The sequence below is a fragment of the Pungitius pungitius genome, chromosome 17, assembly GCF_949316345.1.
Source record: "Pungitius pungitius chromosome 17, fPunPun2.1, whole genome shotgun sequence".
NCBI lineage: Eukaryota > Metazoa > Chordata > Actinopteri > Perciformes > Gasterosteidae > Pungitius > Pungitius pungitius.
Genome location: NC_084916.1, coordinates 12,898,975 through 12,918,400, shown reverse-complemented (window position 1 = coordinate 12,918,400; position 19,426 = coordinate 12,898,975). Strand labels below are relative to the sequence as shown.

Genomic DNA, 19,426 nt, shown 5'->3' with positions numbered 1-19,426 from the left:
CAGACCTAATTATGCTTGGTTTTGCGTTTTAACTGTATTGATCAAAACGCTAAACAAACGAGAAATGCTTATCAAGCTGGAAAAGAAGAGCCCTCTGGAGTTTTGCGTGTTAGTGTGTGTGTGTGTGTGCGCGCGCGTGTGTGTGTGTGCGTGTGTGTCTACTCCACAGGGGTGAGCGTGAGTGATGGCGCAGGTCTAAGAGCTCGTGAGATATTGGTGGTTATAAAAATTGCAATTCTGAGCTTATGAGTTATAATTGCAGACTCCCCTCCTTCACCCCTTTTACCACACAACACCAGATATTTCTCGGTCACATGTATGCAGGCCCCGGGACATGCACAAGCACGCACAGACCCACACATCGAGGATTTTGCACGCGCTCGTGCGCACAAATTAGCTCGACCGTAGCAGCACTAAGTGTACAATACCCTGCTCTGATGAGCAAGCTCCCGTCGACCTTGGAACTCTCTGGAAAGACAATGCAAGGGGAGCCGTGCTGCTAAAAAGGGAGGAGTGGGAGTGTAGATAAGGCGGAGGGAGGGATGCAAAGAGTGAGACAATAGATGAGGGAAAGAGGGAGAGATGGAGAGAGAAAGAAGTGTAAGTGATGCTGCTCAGTATAGGGCAGGAGGGCAGTGCTCCCTCCCTCCTCTCCCTCTCAGCTCATCTTGGATGCAAATGTGGTTTCTATACGGTTCCTTTGTGCCGCTCCTAACTGCTCCAGAGAGAAGCAATTACAACTGCTCCATTCGCTCAGAGAGAGAAAGACACGCATGGATAGAGAAGGGTAATTAATAAAGAGATAGGAGGAACGAGAGGGAGAGGAGTCGAACACATACCTGTAGAGGATCTTCAGGTATTGGAGCGCACTATTGATTGTAGTAGCAGTTTGCTGTTGACACACACACACACACACACAGTCATATTTTCTGACCGACTAATCTGGGAAAGGTCAAAGGTGAGAGGTCCCTAGCATTACATCAGAAGTGCTATGTAGAGTGCTTGAGATACTGCATTACCCTCGGTAAATATGCCCCATCGGTCTCAGAGTCGTTATTCCCCCAATCATTGCTTCAAAGACCTGAACCCCACAGAATATATTGAATCCGAGGATCTCCATCGAGATATGACATCACCCTCCATTCCTCCCCCCCCCCCCCCCCCCCCCGTCCCCCCGCAGACGGATATAGTTGCATCTGCCAGTGGCGTATCCTGTAGCGGCCACAGTGGTCGTTCAACGCTGCAAGGTATGGTGGGAGTTTTTATGGCTGTCATTTGGGCCGCTAATATGTCACCTCCATTAGCCGACTTTTAACACTCGCAGATAGATGGCCCCTGTGACATTTATCTGCGCCCGAGTCGTATTTTAGCCGTTAAATGGCTGCCGATGTGCGTAGTGCGTGCAAAATAAGTGTGTGTGGGTTTTAGCTTGTGCCGCAGCGGCTCGGAGAGGGAGACGCATTGACTTTTAATGAAGCTCTATGCGATAGCACTTTAGAGGTAATAATCACAAATACAATGCAAGTCGTCACCTCCGACCCCTGCCGTCGCCCGGCGCTAAAAAAAAAAGGAGAGCAGATGGGGAGGGGGGGCCCGCTGCAAGGGGTGGGACCCGGGACGCCTTCCTCAACAGTTGGACAGCCCAGGCACGGTCCTGCGGAGTCAGCAAAAAATAATAATACAAAAGAGAACACGTAATTATCTTAGTCTTCAGAGAGACGATGAGGGCGAGAGAGAAGGGGAATTGAAGAGTGGAGAGGACGATCGGAAAGACACTATGGGAGCAAAAATAAGTGCAGGGGCAGGGCGAGAGTCACAGAAAATAATTGCTCGTATAGATTTTGCCATTGTTGACTTTTGTAGGGTCACGGAGGTGAAGCCATTCCCTGTGGTGGCTTCAGGTGAAAGTCTTAACGAGCTAATAATTTAGACTCATAAACGAATAGCGGTATTGACAGCCACCGCACATATTGAAAAGCATTAGAAAAGATTCCTACCACTATTAAAGAGTTGTAAATTTGATATACCATCTTGTAACTCTCCCTGTTTTGTACAGCGGAACCTTTTCCCCCTGCTCATAAAAATAACATCCACTTTGCTGCATCGAAAAAACTGAGATGTTCTGTGTCATTTAATGCGTTGCCATGGAGCTTGGTCACCTGTCCAGAGGCATTGAAGTTGACTAATGTGACAGAAAATTAACAATTAAAAATATCACACGGGCCCAGAGCCACCACAACGTGAGCCGTTCACAACCCAGTGGACACCCTAATTGCTTCGAAATACAATTGGGTTTGGGCTTTGTTTGGTGTTTTGGAGGTATGAGGCGCATCGATGCACACTGGAAATTGAGTTATAAATTACAGAGCTGAAATTAGACATGTTCTGTGAATACTCGAAATCCAAATGCTTGACTTTTTACGCTACAAAAGGGCTGATGCGTTCATGTAAACACACACACACATGAGCCACCACTTCCCTCTGAAGCCAAAAGATAATGTGTGTGTGTGTGTGTGTGTGTGTGTGTGTGACGCTGTGCGTTGATAAGGTCAAACCGTAATAAACGTTGATGGAGAGCTTCATCCACAAAACCAGTGGGACTCGAGAGAAAATGTTCAATCATCCACAGCTTTCCCACCAGTGTAAAAAAACACAACCATGTTTGTGTGCGTTTGTGCTCACGGCTGTCAGTGTGTTTACAGACACGTGTGTGTGTGTGTGTGTGTGTCAGATGAATACAGCTCAGTGGCGTCGGCGTCAGTGTAGTCACTGACAGCTTCATTAAGGCCTGTGCACACAGGGAGACAGTACGATCCAGGGGAAGGGGAGCAGAGGACAGACAGAGACGGGGGGGGGGGGGGACAGGCCAGGTTCGCCATTGGGCCGACCCACGTCAGTCCAGCGGTTGCGTGAAGGGAGAGGTGGGCGAGGACAGCTGCCGTCTCCTTTAATGAGCTTTCACTTCTCTCATCAGCTTTCAATTTACAGGGCTGTCCTGCACTCCCGCGCTGCCCCCTTCCCCGATCCCTGAAAGTCTTGTGGCTCGATCCCAAGAGTCAGCCCGTGAAATTAATTTGCTGTCCTCCTTTAATTAGACCATCTCATCTGGGAGGGAAGTGACAGGGATGAAATGTGACCGGCACTGGGCTTTTTTTCCTTATCAAAGTAACAACCTGTGAAGGTTCATGAAGGTTGTAATATTTGCTTTTGTTAAAAGGAAAAAGTGTTTTACAGACACAAATGATCAATCAGCACACAATAAACTAGGTGTGTATATCAAGCATTTGGGACTTGACGGCCCTGTATCACATCCACCCGGTGGTTGGAAGTCCTGTGATGTTTACGCTCCCTCTACTGGGCTCTCACAAAAACACAGCACTGCTGCATCCAACAGATCAATATCAAGGTGCAGCTAAAAGGAAAGGTAAGTGCTGTGCAAATTAAATAGTATGTACAAAAAAAAAAAAACAACAACAACATTGATATAACATTTCAAAAAGACAATTTATTTATCCATATGCATCTCATAAAATCACATATTTTTCTAAAAATCCAGTCAATAATTCAAAACCCATCCCTTGCTAAACTCAGTAGTTTCAGTGCAAATAAAAATATATACATAGTAAATATTTAAGAAATCACCCTTTTAAATGTTTACTATACATTCTTTTAAAACATTTCTTTCAGGCAAGCCAATTTAAATCACCATGATATTGCCGTCAAAGAAATTCTTAAAACAAATGTGAAAAAGGGGGTACAATGGAGTTAACAAAAAAAAACCCACATTAAACATGTTTTAATCCATGGAAGACGACGAGGGAAAGTAATGGCTCCATGTTGCGTCACAAACCGGTTGATTGGGACAAAGGGCTGCGTGTCGGGGGCACAACGAGTGGCGGAAGGAGAAGAACAGCTGCGGGGTCTCTGTCAGCACTCCAAGGAGGGGACGGGGCTCCCTCGCGTTTGAGTGTCCACGCTCTGCCCCAGACCCGACGAGGAGGAGCTGCGATGGGAGGAATGGCAGTAAACTCGAGGAGCAAAATTCAGTGTCAGGGATCGGGGGAACTATCGCCAACGCTGCGGTACCTTTCACAGTCCGAGTCACTGGTGGCCTTCTCCGATGTGGTGGTGAAACCGCTGCCGGATCGCTGTATGGCTTCGGCCACTGTGTACCTCGTCTTACCGAGAGCACACCTCGACATCCTGGTGATGCTGAGGTCTGACTGGAGGAACAGATGGAGCCGACTGTCCGATAACAAAAAAGTCGTATGGAGAACTCTGGAGAAGGAAGGATTTTAACAGTGAATGTAGACATTTGAAAAAATAGTCGAAATAGTGCAGCACAGGGTCGGGGTCAGGGTCCAACAGCGCCCCTTGCCTTAAGCGGATTAATTGTGTGCGGCATTTCGATTGCCCACGTTGCTTCAACTGCCACAGCGACGCACCTTTCCAAAAACTCCTGGAAGCCCTTCATCCTCTGCGTGACCTGCTCTGTGTTCTTCAGGCTGAAAAAGGGATTCCGGGGGGGCAACTTGGGCAGCTCCCTGGTAGGGACGCAGAGAGAATGCTCAACAAAAAAAAAAAAAAAAAGAGAAGACTTACACCTTGCTTTTGCCACCCAACTCATGAGCTCAATGTGCGGTACAAACGTGTGAACATACATGACCAGAGCGTTCTGTTCCAGGCAATGACGCAGCCAGACAAATTCACTGTAACGCCGCCTCACACGGGAAGTCTTCTTTCGAAAGCACATGCTGTTGGTCTGCAAGGAGACAGAAATTTAACTTAGCGCAGGAAATAACAACCACAAAACAAAAAAAACAAAAAAAAAAGTGTGAGTGACACTTGCTTGTAAACAAATCTCATAGTCGATGTGCGAGTGCCAGAGGTCATCTTTACAAAACCGTGGATCCCGAACACAAACGCTGATAGTCTCCTGCAAATGTCCAAAACAAACGGTCACATTAACTGGCAAGGCGCAAAAGATACAGGACTTTTAACGTTTAAAACCGAAATGAGCCTCGGCTCCTACGTTGCTCCGTCAGACAAAGGAGGTCAATTTTGTTGCAGTTGCCCAAGTTTAGACAAGAGAAAGTGAGAAGGAGCCTGCTGGACCACTTACTTTTTGACAGACGGACAGATTGTGCAGCACGCTGTCCATTGTTGGTACAAAGCCCTGCCAGAGATAGACGGAGGGCGGGGGGGAAGAGAAAACATGACCCATGTTAAAAAAGGGGTAAAAAGAAAGTTCCAGGAACATGGTTTACAATAAAACATGGACCGCTGTGTATTGAGGTCAATAATCCCTTGTTTGCAACGCTGGATCTGTTGTGGCCTGCAAATAATACTTTAAGGTCTCAAAGGGCAAACATTTCAAGTAAATAGGTTCAATGGGAACAAAGGGGCAAGGAGGATTTAGCTTGACCCCAAAGCGCTTAATATAGAAACAAAAACACCAAGAGTTAAAGATACGTTTCCAGGAGCCACAACAAGCGGAAGAAAGCCACTAGTCACCCAATAACTGCAGCCATTGCGCAAAGCAAGTGCTCTTTTCTTAGATAAGGGACTGCGTGGATGTCACGACATGCCGCTTTTCTTCCAGATTCTATCCCGGTGACCCCGCACATGACAGCAGGCTGGTCTAAAGGCTCAGATCATCGCGCCCCCCCCCCCCCTCCTCCTCTCCTCAGTGAGACGCATGCTTCTCAGAAGTACCAAGTCCAAGCAGCGCCAATCAATACCTGCCTGCAAACCAAGACCCAAGACCTGAGGTGACCTCAACGAGTTCCTTTTTTTCCCCCCATTCAAAAACTCAAACATATCAAATCATTGACCATTATATACGGTGGAAAAATAAAATGGACCTACTCTGGGGAAAAAAAGAGACCCTACTGACTGCATTTTCATGTTTACAATTGTTACTGCAGTGAAATGAGTTTCCAGATGCGGGCAAAAATGACCCGGGGGGGGGGGGGGGGTGCGTCAGCAACGTCCTGGTCCCTCTTACGGGGCCATATTGTCTGATCTCATCCACACACACCTGTTAAGTTGTGTTACTCTTGCCCGGTGGCTCGGCTGTCCACAAACCGAAAGGTTAACAAGGCGGTGTTATCAAATGCAAACTACGAGTCATAAATAAATGTATAACGTCTTAACGTTTTAACGTCCTTCACAAAAGAAAAACTGCAACAAAACAACCCAAACGTTCAGAGTTCATCCTACCGCTCCTGCTTTTGCCGTCACGCGCAGTAATCCGGTGTTTTAGAGGGGGGGGGGTCGATGCGGGGTATTTAGTGGGGGGGTAAAGAACCACTGAACCACCGCTAACACGACAACACACGCCGCGCGACCTCTGACACGCGCGTCTTCACGGCGCGACACGCCACGCCGGTAAAAAAATAAATAAACTGACACTAAATAAAAAAATTAAAAAAAAAACGTTTCCGAGCCAAACCGACGCCAATAATAACCTTGCCGATGAAACGTGTTGCCTGCGGGCTCAATGCGCACCTGTCCCCGATCCGTTGGTGATCGATCCATCGCGTATCACCTGGTTGGAGGAGGGGCCCTTATGACGTAGTTGTGAGTAGCAAGCGCTTAAGACCTCAGATAAATGCAATTTTTTTTTAAAGGAATTAAAATAATGCAAAACAATCATATTGATGAACCAACATGGATAATGTTACGTTTTGTTAGTGAAACAATTAACAAAAATACGACTTGAACTCTTATTATTCACATGATGCCTGACAACACAGGTTAGATTGAACAAAATCCAACCAAAAAAAAAGTCTTACCAAAGTCCTTAGTGTCCTTTTCAAAATTCCGATGCAGCCCAGGAATGGAGCTAAACACAACTTCTGAGAAGTGGCCTGGACTTCTTCTACCTCTGGTAATAGTTTAAAAAAAGAGAAAGTAAGTGTGCGTGGGTTTACTGACTGAGTGAACTGCTTTGTAATCCGGACTATAGACAACCATCATGTGCTGAACACACAAAACCCACAGATAAAACCCTGGTAATCCAGTCAGCGCTGTCAACACAAAGTCCCTTTCTTCACTATCAGATAAATACGTTTAGATTTTACATAACATTGACATCCAGGACCTTAACTATTCAGTTAATGGACAATAACTAACACACAGCAACATGAAGCACTAACAACTTTCTGAATTAGAAGTGCTTGATAATGACTAGAGATGTGAGATCATCTGAGAATTAGCATGTAAGTGGCTGAGCTGAACCGATAAGAACTCTAATTTAAACAAGGTTTTGAACAATTTTATTAGCTTGTTTTCTAAATAGTGTACAGAACGTGCTGTTTGCTACTTCCAATCCGCTTTAATGTGGGGATTAACAATTGTTTCCTGAAACCATTAATTCATAAAGGGGTCTTTATTGCAGGACAAAACGAATTAGCAACCTCTTAATCAACAGTTTGGGATGATAACCTCATCCACCCTGAAGTCCATCTCCCATGTCCTAATGCCAATCATGGGGCTGATGTCCACGCTGCTGCAGAGGTGGTGCGGCCACCTGTTCCATGGAGGTACTGCTCAGCTTTCTGGAGTATTGTGTCGCCACAGATTTGAGGCAGGAGTTGAAATTAACTCCGTTAACAGAGCCAATGCCACAGTGAGAAGATATTCTAAAAGAGAAACTTATCATTTGGCAGTAAGCAAAGAGGAACTGCATTTACTTTGCAAACAATTGAATCAAGGGCTGCAGTGAGTAGAATGACTGAAAATGTCTGGATAACCACCAAAATCAGCAAGATTAAAAAAAACATACCGAAGGCCGTCTGTCCAAGCGGATCACATTCACCGCCAGAAGTGGCAAGATAACGAGATTTAAAATTCTGTCTAATTGCACAAAAGACTTTAGTGAGTCCCACGCACAACCATAAAACAATGACTACACTAAAATGTAACACCCACACCATAAACACAGTGCCAGGTATGAAACACTTTATTTGATGGGTTTCGATTAATCTCCTAAATTGTAAAAATCACATATGTATAGTTAAATCTACATATTTACAAAATTTTCATTGGCACGATAAAGACGAGGAATTTGGTCACATAAAACCTTTATTATAACTTCAAATTATATTTACAGACAAGAGTATACAAAATGACCTTTTAGAACAAAAACATTAGAACTAGTGTAGAAAACAAAAACAAAACTTACAGATTGATACACAGGAGGCGGCTGACACAGTACCATTTAGAATTTAAAACCAGTTTTGAATACGGTTGGTTCATTCAAAGAATACGCTTTCTAAACTGGAATTACATCAATCATATGATACACCAACTGCTGCTCCCTAACAAATCAGATCAGCTAATATGTACAACAACTTGGCCCTCCTTAAAACGAAAAACAATACGAGGGCTGAAACATCTTCAAAAATAACTAGGACGGCTAAAGCTAAAAGGCAAGCCAGAGGAGAAAACTCAGTCCTGAGGAAAAGGGTGTGAAGGGACTGGTGGGACCAAAGGACAGTACTACTGAGCCTCGTCCTCTGGACAGGAATGCCATGTCAGTCTCTCCTCGTAGAAGGAAATTACCACCTGAGGGCAGCGAGTGTTGGCCTCACGCGCTGGGACCAAATCTGCTTCATCGGAGTCTTTCCTAAAGAGGAAAACAGGGGAGACAAACGTTACGGCAACGGCGGACCCTTTTTTTTGGCGAAAGCTACGGTGTCTTCTACCGCACGCGAGGCTTTGCGTAAACAGGGCGGCTATTCCTTTACAGCAGTAAATGGCCCAATCGAGATCCAGAGAATGTAACATCAGGTACGTCCCGTGTAACAAAAGAAGGGATTTCTTCTCTACTCACCATTTCATCAAGAACATCAACTCCCCGCTGCTGTCGGTCGCGCCGATAATCCGCTCTGGGTCGAGATTCCTAGCGAAGCCGCGTGGTTTCTCAGCCTTTGAGTGATGACAAAACAAGTACTATGAGAATTTGTGTGTGTGGGGGGGGGGGGGTCCAACTTAAGATAATGTTAACTTTCCTGAAGTTAACTTTTGTGAAGTGTAAAACTGTAGTCTGAAGCCAACACTCATGTAAAAAAAAGTTAAGTGAACTGACCACATCTTTCTTCTTGGCTTCTGTCTCGGGTTCATCTGTGGACGCCTTCCGCTTCACAGGAGCAGGCTTCTCCTTTACGTTCTTCTGTGCTTCTAAAAACGCTGAGATAAGCTCCGGACAGTCCAGGTTATCTTCTGGCTCCCAGGTGTTGTCAGCCCTAAATAAGCAGGGGGGGGGGGGGTGTTACCATTGTTACCTCTCTTACATAGACTCCATTCAGATGCCACCAAGGCTTCAAATCAGCACGGCAGATCATTCTTGTAAATAGAAATGTAACTATGTACAGAGGCATAGCACATCGTACTAGTGAGAGGGGGGGGGGAGTAACTTACTCTGTGAAGCCTTTCCACTTCAGGAAGAATTCAACTTTTCCATTTACAATACGTTGGTCAAGAACTTTCTCCACGACAAACTCCTCCGGCTCCTCCTGAGTGTCAGTCGCATCCTTCTTGCCCTTTGTGGTTTGTTTCTTGCCCATGTTGTGCACTAAAAACCCAAAAGTACGAGAAGTGGATTTAAAAAAAATGATCTTACAATGCCATTAAATCTATTCGGATGGACATGCATCGAGTTGAAAGGAAGAATGTAGACAAGCACCAAAGCATCCATATTTCGAGGGTCGTAAACCATAGAAGTTACAAGTCCTCCGCGCGTTGTTCAAAACAATATGCTAAGCTAGCAATAGCACAACACAGCGGTATGCAGGTTAGCCTAACTGCTAACTGTAACGTTAGCGTAGTTATTTAACCTGGGTAGCAGAGCAATTTCTTTGACTTGAATTAGTCCAGAGCAAATCAAACGTCGATAACAAAGCGTGGCGTTAAAATAGTTAACAAAAAGCAAATCACGATAAAAGCCAAGCTCGACGGGATAATAAAAAAAGGCTAAAGGCCCTTGGCTGCAACCTAGCCCTGAAATACTAGTGTCTACTTTCCGCTAGCTTAGCGGTTAAATAATATTGCCGTAACTTAGCCATAACACTGCACTTGGCATTCACTAACAATGCACTCATGTAGCCAATCTAAAATTCTGTAGTTGTTGAGGTAATTGTATGGCTTACTTTCTGCTCAAACTGCGTTTCCTGCCACAAGGTCCAAGTTGCAAAAGAAAGCTATCGTTTGCTCGCCTGAATCAAACAATTAAAAATTACGCCACATGTTGTATTATCATTGAATGAAGTTACTCGTTACGGCATACGCACCTTTAAAACCAAAATAAGCCGCTTCAGCGATGTCTTCTAACCACGCGGTGGGCTTTCCCTTTATCTCGAATGCAGCGGTGGAGCAGGCGGCAAAAGTTTACGCAGGCGTAGGTCTCCTACGGAAGCCTGTGAGGGGAAACGCGCTTCATTCTCACTACGTTTGCGACCGGTCGCTGGTAATATTATGGTCTGGCCTTTCAAATGTTGCGTGTCAACAAGTAACAGAATCAAAGCTACAACGTCTAGAATGACTGGTGTTGTATCTGCATGTTCCTTACTAACACGTGTGGGCTTCTGTATGTGTTTTCTTACTTAGATAAAAGGAGAATATGCCATCAAAAATAATCAGTTGGTTGATACCCTGCCAACAATTGTTTTTCAAAGACAGGAGAAAAAGTGACAAAGAATGAGAAGGCCCGTTTTTCTTTTTTTACATTTTTTTAAATCAGAAAGAACAATGTCTGCAAGAGCATTTCAAATTCCCTAAGCAAAATCATACTAACAGTCATCACCATGCAATCGAAAACATTTGCCCCCCAAACATACTTAAATTGCAACAAACAGAAAAGTAAACTCTGTCAAACCAGAAAATGAAAAACAAATTTGTGAGGGACGAAACAAAATAATTTCATGAGTTACACCGTTACTTTATGCTCTTTCCAAATCAACTCATCTGACTGTACAATTAGGCCAATGACTAACATGGCAGCTCATCATAGAACCTTATTTCAGCTGTCAGATAATCTCAAGTATACGAAAGGCAAGAGCCAAACAACGATCTCATTCAATAGAGTTGGTGATTGTAATTTTACTTTTTCCTTTCCAGAAATGGAATTGTTTAAGTCAACTTAGGGCCATTTTTAGAATAATTAGTAGTCAATGAGTGCTTTAAAGTTCCCAGAAAAAGGATTTTTTTTTTTGGTTGGCCAAAATCCCCAACACAAACCAAGATGTGAGGTAGAATATAATCTTGCCTAAACTCGTTAAGTAATAAAAAATGAAAAGGGTTACAAAAAATTGTGCTTGAATCAAATTATTCAATATCAATGCAAAACATGACACGGTAACCTTACAATTTTGTGTTTTTGAATATGTGCATCCACAATAACTAAAACAGCTATCCAATGCAACTTAAGGCCATGTCAATTTAATCATTGGTATAATGTATGTCGTAAAGACAAAACATTTCAGTACAAATTACTGAACATTACAGGCCCTAAAATATCTGAAACAAAGCCGTAAACTTTAGATAGGTAATCTCCCAATAGTCTTACCACTTTCAGATAAACTTACTATTAAAAAAATCAGTTACTGCCGAGTCGCATAATGCATACAACCATTTCAGGAACCTCAGAAACTTTAATAAATACAATCTTAAACCTCGTTATACTGAATAAGGTATACATTGAGAGGCAAGACTACTTGGAGACATACAAACAAACGAAAATGATCCATCCCTCCGAGATCCCTATCCAGTGAGTCACACTGCTGGCCATGTCGACTTCAGGCATGTCTGGTTATCTCAAGCCTCAATAACTTGAATGTTAACAGGCACAACACTGGTAGCCTACCCGGCAGCTCGGCTGATCCCTTAAAACTGCTCAGGGTTCCGTGTCCATCTTCAATATGCCTCAACATGTCCAGTGTGTAAGCTACATTTTCCCCCATGAGAACATATATTTACAGAGCTTTTTGTATTATTTATGTTCCGAGTGTCTTTTCTTCTTGCAACTTTTTGCTGATTCAGGCTTCCAACAGCGGTGAATCCAAAAACACACAAGGCAAAAGAGGAGATCCCCAAACCAGGCCAGTCCAAAAATATCCATAAACCTAAAAGCTAAAGTCTCAGCTGGCAATACTGCATCACGGCTTTTTGTCCTTCTTTCTCTTGTCCGTTTTGTTGCCCGTTGATGTGGAGACAGCGGGCCGTCTTACGGGCTGAACAACAACCCTCCCGTTAGCCCCGCACTGCAGGGTGAATCTTTCTGGGTTCAGGGGCCGCCCTGAACTATCTCTCAGCCGGGCCAGGACGTCTCTGGTCAGCTGCTTGATCTGCTGTCCCACAGCACCCATTGTCTTGGCTGTGAGCTGTTTCTCCTTCAGCAGCCTGCCTCGCTGGGCGTGCAACCTTTCCACCTCCTCCTGCAGCCCTGTGATGGCATCTAGTTTGCGCTTACGGCAGTTCTGTGCTGCCAGTTTGTTCTTTCCCCGTCTGCGGATGTCCCTCAGGAGGGTCACCTGATCAGCGGAGAAGCCGTGCCCTTCGAGAACCTCGAGGAACTCCTCCACGGGCATGTTGACGATCTGCAGGACAGAGAAGGGGATGCACATGGCGCGGGCGCGCAGCTCGTCGCGACTCAGGTCCCGGTCTTCAAGCGTTTGCCCGTCATCGTCGCTGAGAGGCTCCTCTTTGATACCTTTGTGAGGAAGTGCTACTGATGGCTGGTGAAACAAAGCCGGAGAGGAGTAGCTGTGGTCGTGCCACACACACTCACTCAGATCAATGGGTGACCACGTTGTGTTGTAGTCCATGATTCCCTTTGAGGGGACAGAATCCACCTCACTGCTGTAGCCTGTGGCTCCACACTCGTCCTCACAGAATGAACTGGATGACGAGGACATCTCAGATGAGCCTGGACAAGCAAGGAGTTCATTCATTCATTAGTATATGGGAGAAACGGTTTCTTGACGTAAAAAGCCATGGCAATAAAGAAATGTAATGACTTGAGCCCACCTGGGGAGACTGGACCTCCAGAGCTGCTCTCCAAGGAGAGACCAGAGTCAGAGTCTAGGTCCGCGAGGACCTGTGGGTTTATACCCTCGAGGGAACTCATCAGCTGGGTGTCCAGGCCTTCCAGACCTAGTTGATTGATCTGGTCAAACACTGCCTCATCCAGACAGCCACTCAGCACACTGTGCGATGACACATTTCCAGTTAAATTACATACTGAAGCAAACGGGAGAGCAGCAAGGCCCACTGCCATCCCCGGCGATGGGTCCGAGTGGGAGGAGCCTGTGGATTCTAGTCGAAAGAGGCTTCTTTGCTGTTGGGTGGCTGGCCGGGACTCAACTCTTTCAGACGCCACACCGAACGCTCTGGTTACCATGGCATCGTGCAAACTGACATCCTGGCTTATGGCACTGGGGATGTCGGTGTCGAGGTCTGGCAGACGTTCAGTACCAAGGGAGTCTAATTCCTACACATGAGACACACATTTTAGCTGATTTCAAGTCATTTTCAATTTTGAAGGAGTCAAAAAAACAAATCATCACAAGATATACATACAGATGTTTTTTACAAATCTGAATTGCTGTTTGTAAACCAATATTAGGGTCAAGTAAAATACTTTTTCAAAGTGCCAATCTTACATCAAGGTCAGTAACAGACAGTAAGAGTAAATTGCTCCAGTGCTGGTCAATATCAATTGTGGGAGGCTGGTGGCGAGATGGATCAGACAGTGCAGTGATGCCTTCAAGGAGACTCTGACAGATGGAAAAAGGAAAAACACAAAATAAAGTACTGACACATTAAGTGGGATGGTTATGCGGCGTCTCCAATGTGTAATAAAAGTATGTTTTCCAAAGTTGAAAATCATTGCACAGTATTACTTAACCCAGTTAAATAGATTTAGGATTGTGAAAATACCCTTTGGTCAACATGTTATAATCTTGGCAGCGTATAAGACAGTGAAACCACAACGGCATTGTTATGAGAAGAGAGAGAGAGTAATGTGAGGAAATTCATTCATGGTTAAAAATAGATATGTCTTTTTCAACACTGTCACCTGACCAAGTCTTATGCAAGTGTGCGTATTTTCACAGAGTGACATTTCAGAGTACACTACAACAAAAACAATAGAGCTATGTATCAGTGAACCCAAACTTTAAAATGAAATGACCGTGACAGACCCGGATCATACCTCTTGTTCCAGGGTGGAACTGTGAGCCAGCTGAGTGAGTGGAGCAGGTTCTTCCTCCGCTTTAACTTTAACATCATCCTCCTGGTATGGAAAAGAAAGACAGATGGAAAGAAAGGGAGGACATCATTGAGGTTTAGGAGAGTAAAAAATGGAAGGGAAAGAGAGAGATTATTTGTTAACTTACATCACAAGAACTTAAAGACAATCATGTGTCATTATTCAGCTATTGTAGATCATTTGATATGACAATATAATGTATTGGAAAGACATTTTCTAAAAGGAATAGGGTTGTTTTGATTAGTGGTAACGACTGCACAGACTACATTTAACACAAATGTTGTCTTCCTGTCAACTGTGGCAAGACCCTGTATTTGTGTATCAAAGTGGGGTTTAGGATAATGTTTTATATGCTAACAGCTAAACTCACTACCCTCAGAGATGACGCGACCCTGTCACTTGTTGTAAGACACTCCTGAAAATTAAAAAAAAAAAAAGTACAGTATTTGATGCCGGCAGCAGCTGTCAGCCGCAGTCACAACATGACAGATAAATCAGACAGACAGGTGGCTACGTGAGAAGAGGAGGTAGATTCTCACCTTTCCTGTAGAGTTAGTTTCTACTCAATGCTAGGGGCAAAATTTGACAGGCTATGCATTATACCAGATGAGTGGAATGCATTTTTCTGCTGCAAATGGCATACTGAACTTAGGTAGGTATGGCTATTTTCAAATATGCCTGCTGCAAACCTCTGCTCCGAAGCGGATTTACCAAAAGCGACAAATCTTACGTAAGCAGTTGAGCAATTACTTTTTTCACAAATGATTGGATATGGAATAATGTGTCAACATCACATCGTCCGAGGGAACAAAACCCTGCGAGGGGGCAGTGTTCAAGTATGGATGGACCCCCCCCCCCCCGCTTTTGTGTAAGCAAACGGAGTGGGTCTCACTACTCCACCTCTCAGGGTCCACAGCTGGTGGTGGAGGCTGAGGAAAGGGGATACAGTTACACAAGTGGCGACATCTATTGCTTTCAGGACATAGCATTCACCCAGCAGCTGTTTCTCTCCTGAGCTTACTGGGAGGGATTTCAAAGGAAGTCACGGTTTGCAGTTGGCAATACAAAAAGTGAAACCACACATTTTTAGTTGCAGATTCTTGTTTTCGTATTAACAACAAGTGGGTGAATATTATGGCAGCTATATGGTGACCCAATAGAGTGGTCTTGTGAGGGTCTCATATGAGGTTAGTTCTGCTGCCTGGGTGTGACAGGTGCAGTAGACTCTCTGCCAAATACTGTCACGCTGTCTGAATGACATTTTAAGATGTTATACGTTACTTGTTTAACTGGATCAGTCAGGTATTCTTTAGACTGAGTTACTTCAATACCACGACCAGATCCAAATGGGATAGAGCATAATTACTGAATTGCAATGGGTTACCCGGGACAAATGGAGGCAACCATGAGTGAAAATCCCTGCGTGTCTTATTTCCCCGGTGGTGCAGAGGATGTCACATCACAACACGTTGCTGGTTGAATGCACAGCCACCATTGTACTGGCTCGTGCTCATAGTTGGTTGGTGGGATAGCATTAGCCTGCCAGCTAACCACTGGGGGAGTTTAAACACCAGTCCCCCCCCCCGTGCTTTAGCCTTGGTCCTAACAGATAACAGCGACGTCTGTTTCGCTTTCAGTTAACATTGTTCAGGCACACGCACGCAAACACACACGCACACTTGCCTCTTTAAGAAACCCGCAGGCTCCGGTGCTACAAGGCCTTCGTCCAAGCTCAGCGGTTGTTTGGCACCCCTCTTGGCCATTGTTGGGCGGGCGTTCACTGTCATCCCCGGCTTCGACCCCGGGGCTCTCTAACCCCGGCTCGGCGTCTGTGTCGTTGCTGGTCGAAGGCCCGCAGTCAGCCTTGTCAGTGGCGGACACTTGGTGCACCAGCCATGCGTTCAACTGTGTGGGGAAGCGCCGTGAGCCGAGGGTCCTCACCTCGTCCAGTAGCCGGCGACTCGCAAAGAAATAGTCCAACTCGGGACATTTTGGGTGCACACTGTACCCGTCGAGAGTCTCTCTCAAGTTGTGAAAAGGTGTCTGCGTGTAGGCTGAGCTAGGACCCAGGCTAATCTCGATCAGAGGCGTATAATAGCCGCTTAAGTAGCTGTCGATATCCACACGGACTCCAATCAAACTGAGTAAGATCGTTAACTGAATCAGGCCTTCGGAGAAGTACTTTTTCGCGATTTGCATTTTCTAAAAGGCTTTTAGGCTTGTAGATAACTTTGAAATACAAACCCGACTGTTCCTCTTTCCCGAATGGACAAAGGGGAAAAGCCTAACAAAAGAGCACGCCTTCCCCTGTCAGACAAAGAGGTCCGCCCGTACCGGCGAAATCGTTGGATAGTAGTGCTAGTTAGCTGTTAGCACTTAGCTATCAGCTTCAATCACCGGTTAATCGGAGCCTGTCGGCGCAAACATAGCGAAATCGTGGCTCGTCGGTAATTCGTCGGCGAAACGTAGCAATCAAATCCGTCAAGGCGTTGCTAATTAAATATAAAACGAAACATCAGAGAAGCTAACCGCTGTCACTGTCGCGTGCGGCTACTGGGGTAATTTCGTTTAAGGATTTGCATAATTCCTGCACATTGGACCACAGCTCCCTTCACAACATATTGTGATTGGACCACACACACGTCAGTTGTAATTCTGACCAATGAGAGTAAGAGATGGTTGTTACCCCTCCCCAGCCGCTACCCCACCTACAATAACACACACTATTATATAAATACTAGCGTCAAAAATACATTTGATATTGCCCTTAGTTTTAGTCATTTTATATTTCCAACAGGTCATCGATCGCAGGGGAGTTTCCATGAACATTTTGTAGTTCTAGTTCCGGGACGTTTGTCCTACTGACCTGCATTTGTTTTATGTTCAGCCCACTGGTGAGGGGCTGAATTACAATTTGAACTTGTTCAACTCTTTTGTACATAACTAACTCCCAAACAAGGAGGAAGGCCAGCTGGAGGATTTTTTAATTAGGAAATAACACTTTAACCTCAGGACTTCTAAAAACAAATCAGTTCATACAAGTGTTACATGGAATACAATACATTTTTATGGATTAAGATATCCAACACTAAATATAATAGTTAAATAGCTCAACCTTTACGAATTTTAACATTAAACTGCTACTTCAATAAATCAACAAATTGAATATTTCATGGTGTGTCCTGTCAGTGGTTTTGGAATCTGCCTATGTTCATTTGTAATAACTCCTCATTGTTCACATTATATGTACTGTCTAAACTCACTTTTCCATGCTCATGAAATGGTGTGTTTCCCCCCCCCCCTAGTTTAGTAAATTTAGCCTTCATGTAATGTATATAGGCTCATTGTTTAACAGAGACACAAACCAATCCTTGGATGAATCAAGGAATTCAAAACACTATGTGATATATTTATTTGCATCACATTTTTTGAAAATGTACAACTATAACTTATACAAGAACCACATGCCCAAAATACATAATAACGATTATCTAACATCATTGTGTAGGAGGAGCTCAGTCTGCCCTTTGAGATTAGATATACTGTTTGCCCTTTTCAAGGTAATATCTAAAGAGATTATTTTATAATACTAATGCCTTGACAACATCAAAAAATTGTAGTCTCTCCATCTAGAAAACCACTTAACAAATAGTTACCTAAGGCCTTAAGCTTATGAAATTGAGGACAGTTTTGTGTTAAATCCAAAGAACGAGACCAGAAAAGGGACAGAATCAACATCAAACACAAATTGTAATGTTAGAAAACACTTATTGTGAAATAACCATCAATTTCCTATTCTTACATAAAACTACATCATTAAAAGTATTGCATTACAGTTTTGCCGTCATGTATAAAAATACTCTCAGATAAAACAAGTAGAAATACACATACCACCAAAAACTTTCCACACAAACACGACCACAATAACACACTCACCACTTCCTGATTGACACCCTCACCCTCTGCTTCACACTGACTTACACAATACATGTACCCCAGCTGGCCTGCTATTTATTATTTAAAATGCAAAGAATGTGTGTACTTTTGTCCTAACATCTAACCTATAGTGTATTCACACTGTTTATAGTGTATAAATGTTGTCTATAAGCAATACTTTACTTAAACCTGTATTGTTATTTTACCTCCTGTGCCTGCTCTTTATGTTCATAGTGTATACATCTCAACATATTCATGTGTTCCATTGTCTCATGTTTTGGTGCAATTAACAATTAAGTTTTATTTGACCAAATCTAATAACTAGTTTAATAATAGATAATAATACAAGTAATACTAAAGGGAAGCATATTTCTCCATAGCTCCCATCACACTGTAAAGTTTGCTTTGAGCTCAGATGAAAATAATTCCTTCCTTTAACTTTCGTTTTCCGTGTTTTCAAGTTCATCTAAATGTTGAAATACATAGTCAGTGGAAACAGGCCTGGCTTCTGCCTCCAAATCACTTTTGCTGGATTTCGGAGTGTGTGTCGATCTGAACCTCTTGCGACCCCTGCTGTCGAACAGTGGTAACACTCGCGGAAATCAGATATTTTTAGGTCACTTAATGAAAACGATGCAATAATTACCCAATAAAAACTTGTATTGTGTGTGTGTGTGTTTGCATGTCCTCCATGTAAGTGAGGCTAGTGGTTTGGTTTCCTATTAATCACCGGATGACATAATTGATTACATAACAATACAATGACTAAACAGAAACAGAAAATTAACATTCGAATTGTCATGATTTTTTTATTGACCCGTCCTTTATTAGGACACAGTAGTTATTTCACACAGTACAGGCATTGAAAAAAGCTGTTGAAGTTAAATTGAAACACTTCCTTTCCGATGGCTACTACAGTGATCTAGTTACCTCAGAGTGGCTGCCGTAGTACAGGCAATGAAAAAAGCTTTCCTGAGCAAAGGAAATCCACAATAATCCTTTTGGAAATAGCCTGCGCAGACTTTTATGTGCCATGACATCACACGAGAAGCCTTGGCAGTCGTATCAAATCACGAGAGCAATGATGACACGTCTAGTTCAGCACAACAAGTTCAACAAAACATCGTCTATGTCACCCCGGAGTTCCCAGTCCAGGGCAGAGAAGGCAAACGTAGCTCCTAATTAGGATGCAGCATCGTTACAAACAGGCTGCAATAT

At 43.9% G+C, this 19,426-nt stretch overlaps 3 protein-coding genes across 9 annotated transcripts; all 3 read right to left on the bottom strand.

Annotated features, from left to right (window-relative positions):
- Positions 1 to 3,494: 3,494 nt before the first annotated feature.
- snx10a (sorting nexin 10a) lies at positions 3,495 to 6,962 on the bottom strand. Of its 6 annotated transcripts, none has more exons than XM_037474523.2 (7): positions 6,223 to 6,261; positions 5,123 to 5,176; positions 4,850 to 4,936; positions 4,662 to 4,762; positions 4,446 to 4,544; positions 4,087 to 4,278; positions 3,495 to 4,003 (listed from the first exon to the last, which is right to left on the bottom strand). In XM_037474523.2, exons 2-7 carry the CDS (start codon positions 5,159 to 5,161, stop codon positions 3,928 to 3,930), a joined length of 594 nt encoding a protein of 197 aa, XP_037330420.2. In that variant the 5' UTR covers positions 5,162 to 5,176; positions 6,223 to 6,261; the 3' UTR covers positions 3,495 to 3,927. The 6 variants fall into 6 exon arrangements, with proteins under 6 accessions (XP_037330420.2, XP_037330418.2, XP_037330421.2 ...); XM_037474521.2 differs by lacking the exon at positions 6,223 to 6,261 and adding an exon at positions 6,511 to 6,604 and having other exon boundaries at positions 3,496 to 4,003; XM_037474524.2 differs by lacking the exon at positions 6,223 to 6,261 and adding an exon at positions 6,798 to 6,962 and having other exon boundaries at positions 3,497 to 4,003.
- A 988-nt stretch (positions 6,963 to 7,950) lies between these two features.
- Positions 7,951 to 10,441, bottom strand: cbx3a (chromobox homolog 3a (HP1 gamma homolog, Drosophila)). 2 transcript variants are annotated; one of them, XM_037474531.2, is made up of 6 exons: positions 10,296 to 10,441; positions 10,155 to 10,220; positions 9,427 to 9,580; positions 9,095 to 9,251; positions 8,840 to 8,934; positions 7,951 to 8,632 (listed from the first exon to the last, which is right to left on the bottom strand). In XM_037474531.2, coding segments are annotated over exons 2-6 (534 nt in total). In that variant the 5' UTR covers positions 10,156 to 10,220; positions 10,296 to 10,441; the 3' UTR covers positions 7,951 to 8,505. The 2 variants fall into 2 exon arrangements, with proteins under 2 accessions (XP_037330428.1, XP_037330430.1); XM_037474533.2 differs by lacking the exon at positions 10,155 to 10,220 and having other exon boundaries at positions 10,296 to 10,438.
- A 981-nt stretch (positions 10,442 to 11,422) lies between these two features.
- nfe2l3 (nfe2 like bZIP transcription factor 3) lies at positions 11,423 to 16,847 on the bottom strand. The gene is made up of 5 exons (XM_037474446.2): positions 15,956 to 16,847; positions 14,216 to 14,296; positions 13,665 to 13,778; positions 13,030 to 13,492; positions 11,423 to 12,928 (listed from the first exon to the last, which is right to left on the bottom strand). The coding sequence occupies exons 1-5, from the start codon at positions 16,469 to 16,471 to the stop codon at positions 12,159 to 12,161; spliced, it is 1,944 nt and encodes a 647-aa protein (XP_037330343.2). The 5' UTR covers positions 16,472 to 16,847; the 3' UTR covers positions 11,423 to 12,158.
- Positions 16,848 to 19,426: the final 2,579 nt, after the last annotated feature.

What these genes read in the sequence shown, in the direction of transcription:
- cbx3a (XM_037474531.2), bottom strand. An exon ending in AAGTGGAAAGGCTTCACAGA is followed by an intron (nt 9,252 to 9,426) that starts GTAAGTTACTCC and finishes CTGCTTATTTAG; the next exon opens with GGCTGACAACACCTGGGAGC. An exon ending in TTGATGTTCTTGATGAAATG is followed by an intron (nt 8,633 to 8,839) that starts GTGAGTAGAGAA and finishes TTTCCTCTTTAG; the next exon opens with GAAAGACTCCGATGAAGCAG.
- nfe2l3 (XM_037474446.2), bottom strand. Translation starts at nt 16,471, where the DNA reads ATGCAAATCGCGAAAAAGTACTTCTCCGAAGGCCTGATTCAGTTAACG. An exon ending in CCTGCGGGTTTCTTAAAGAG is followed by an intron (nt 14,297 to 15,955) that starts GCAAGTGTGCGT and finishes TTTCCATACCAG; the next exon opens with GAGGATGATGTTAAAGTTAA. An exon ending in TGTCTGTTACTGACCTTGAT is followed by an intron (nt 13,493 to 13,664) that starts GTAAGATTGGCA and finishes TCTCATGTGTAG; the next exon opens with GAATTAGACTCCCTTGGTAC.
- snx10a (XM_037474521.2), bottom strand. Translation starts at nt 6,540, where the DNA reads ATGGATCGATCACCAACGGATCGGGGACAG. An exon ending in ATCTGTCCGTCTGTCAAAAA is followed by an intron (nt 4,937 to 5,122) that starts GTAAGTGGTCCA and finishes GGACATTTGCAG; the next exon opens with GAGACTATCAGCGTTTGTGT. An exon ending in GAACAGAACGCTCTGGTCAT is followed by an intron (nt 4,545 to 4,661) that starts GTATGTTCACAC and finishes CGTCCCTACCAG; the next exon opens with GGAGCTGCCCAAGTTGCCCC.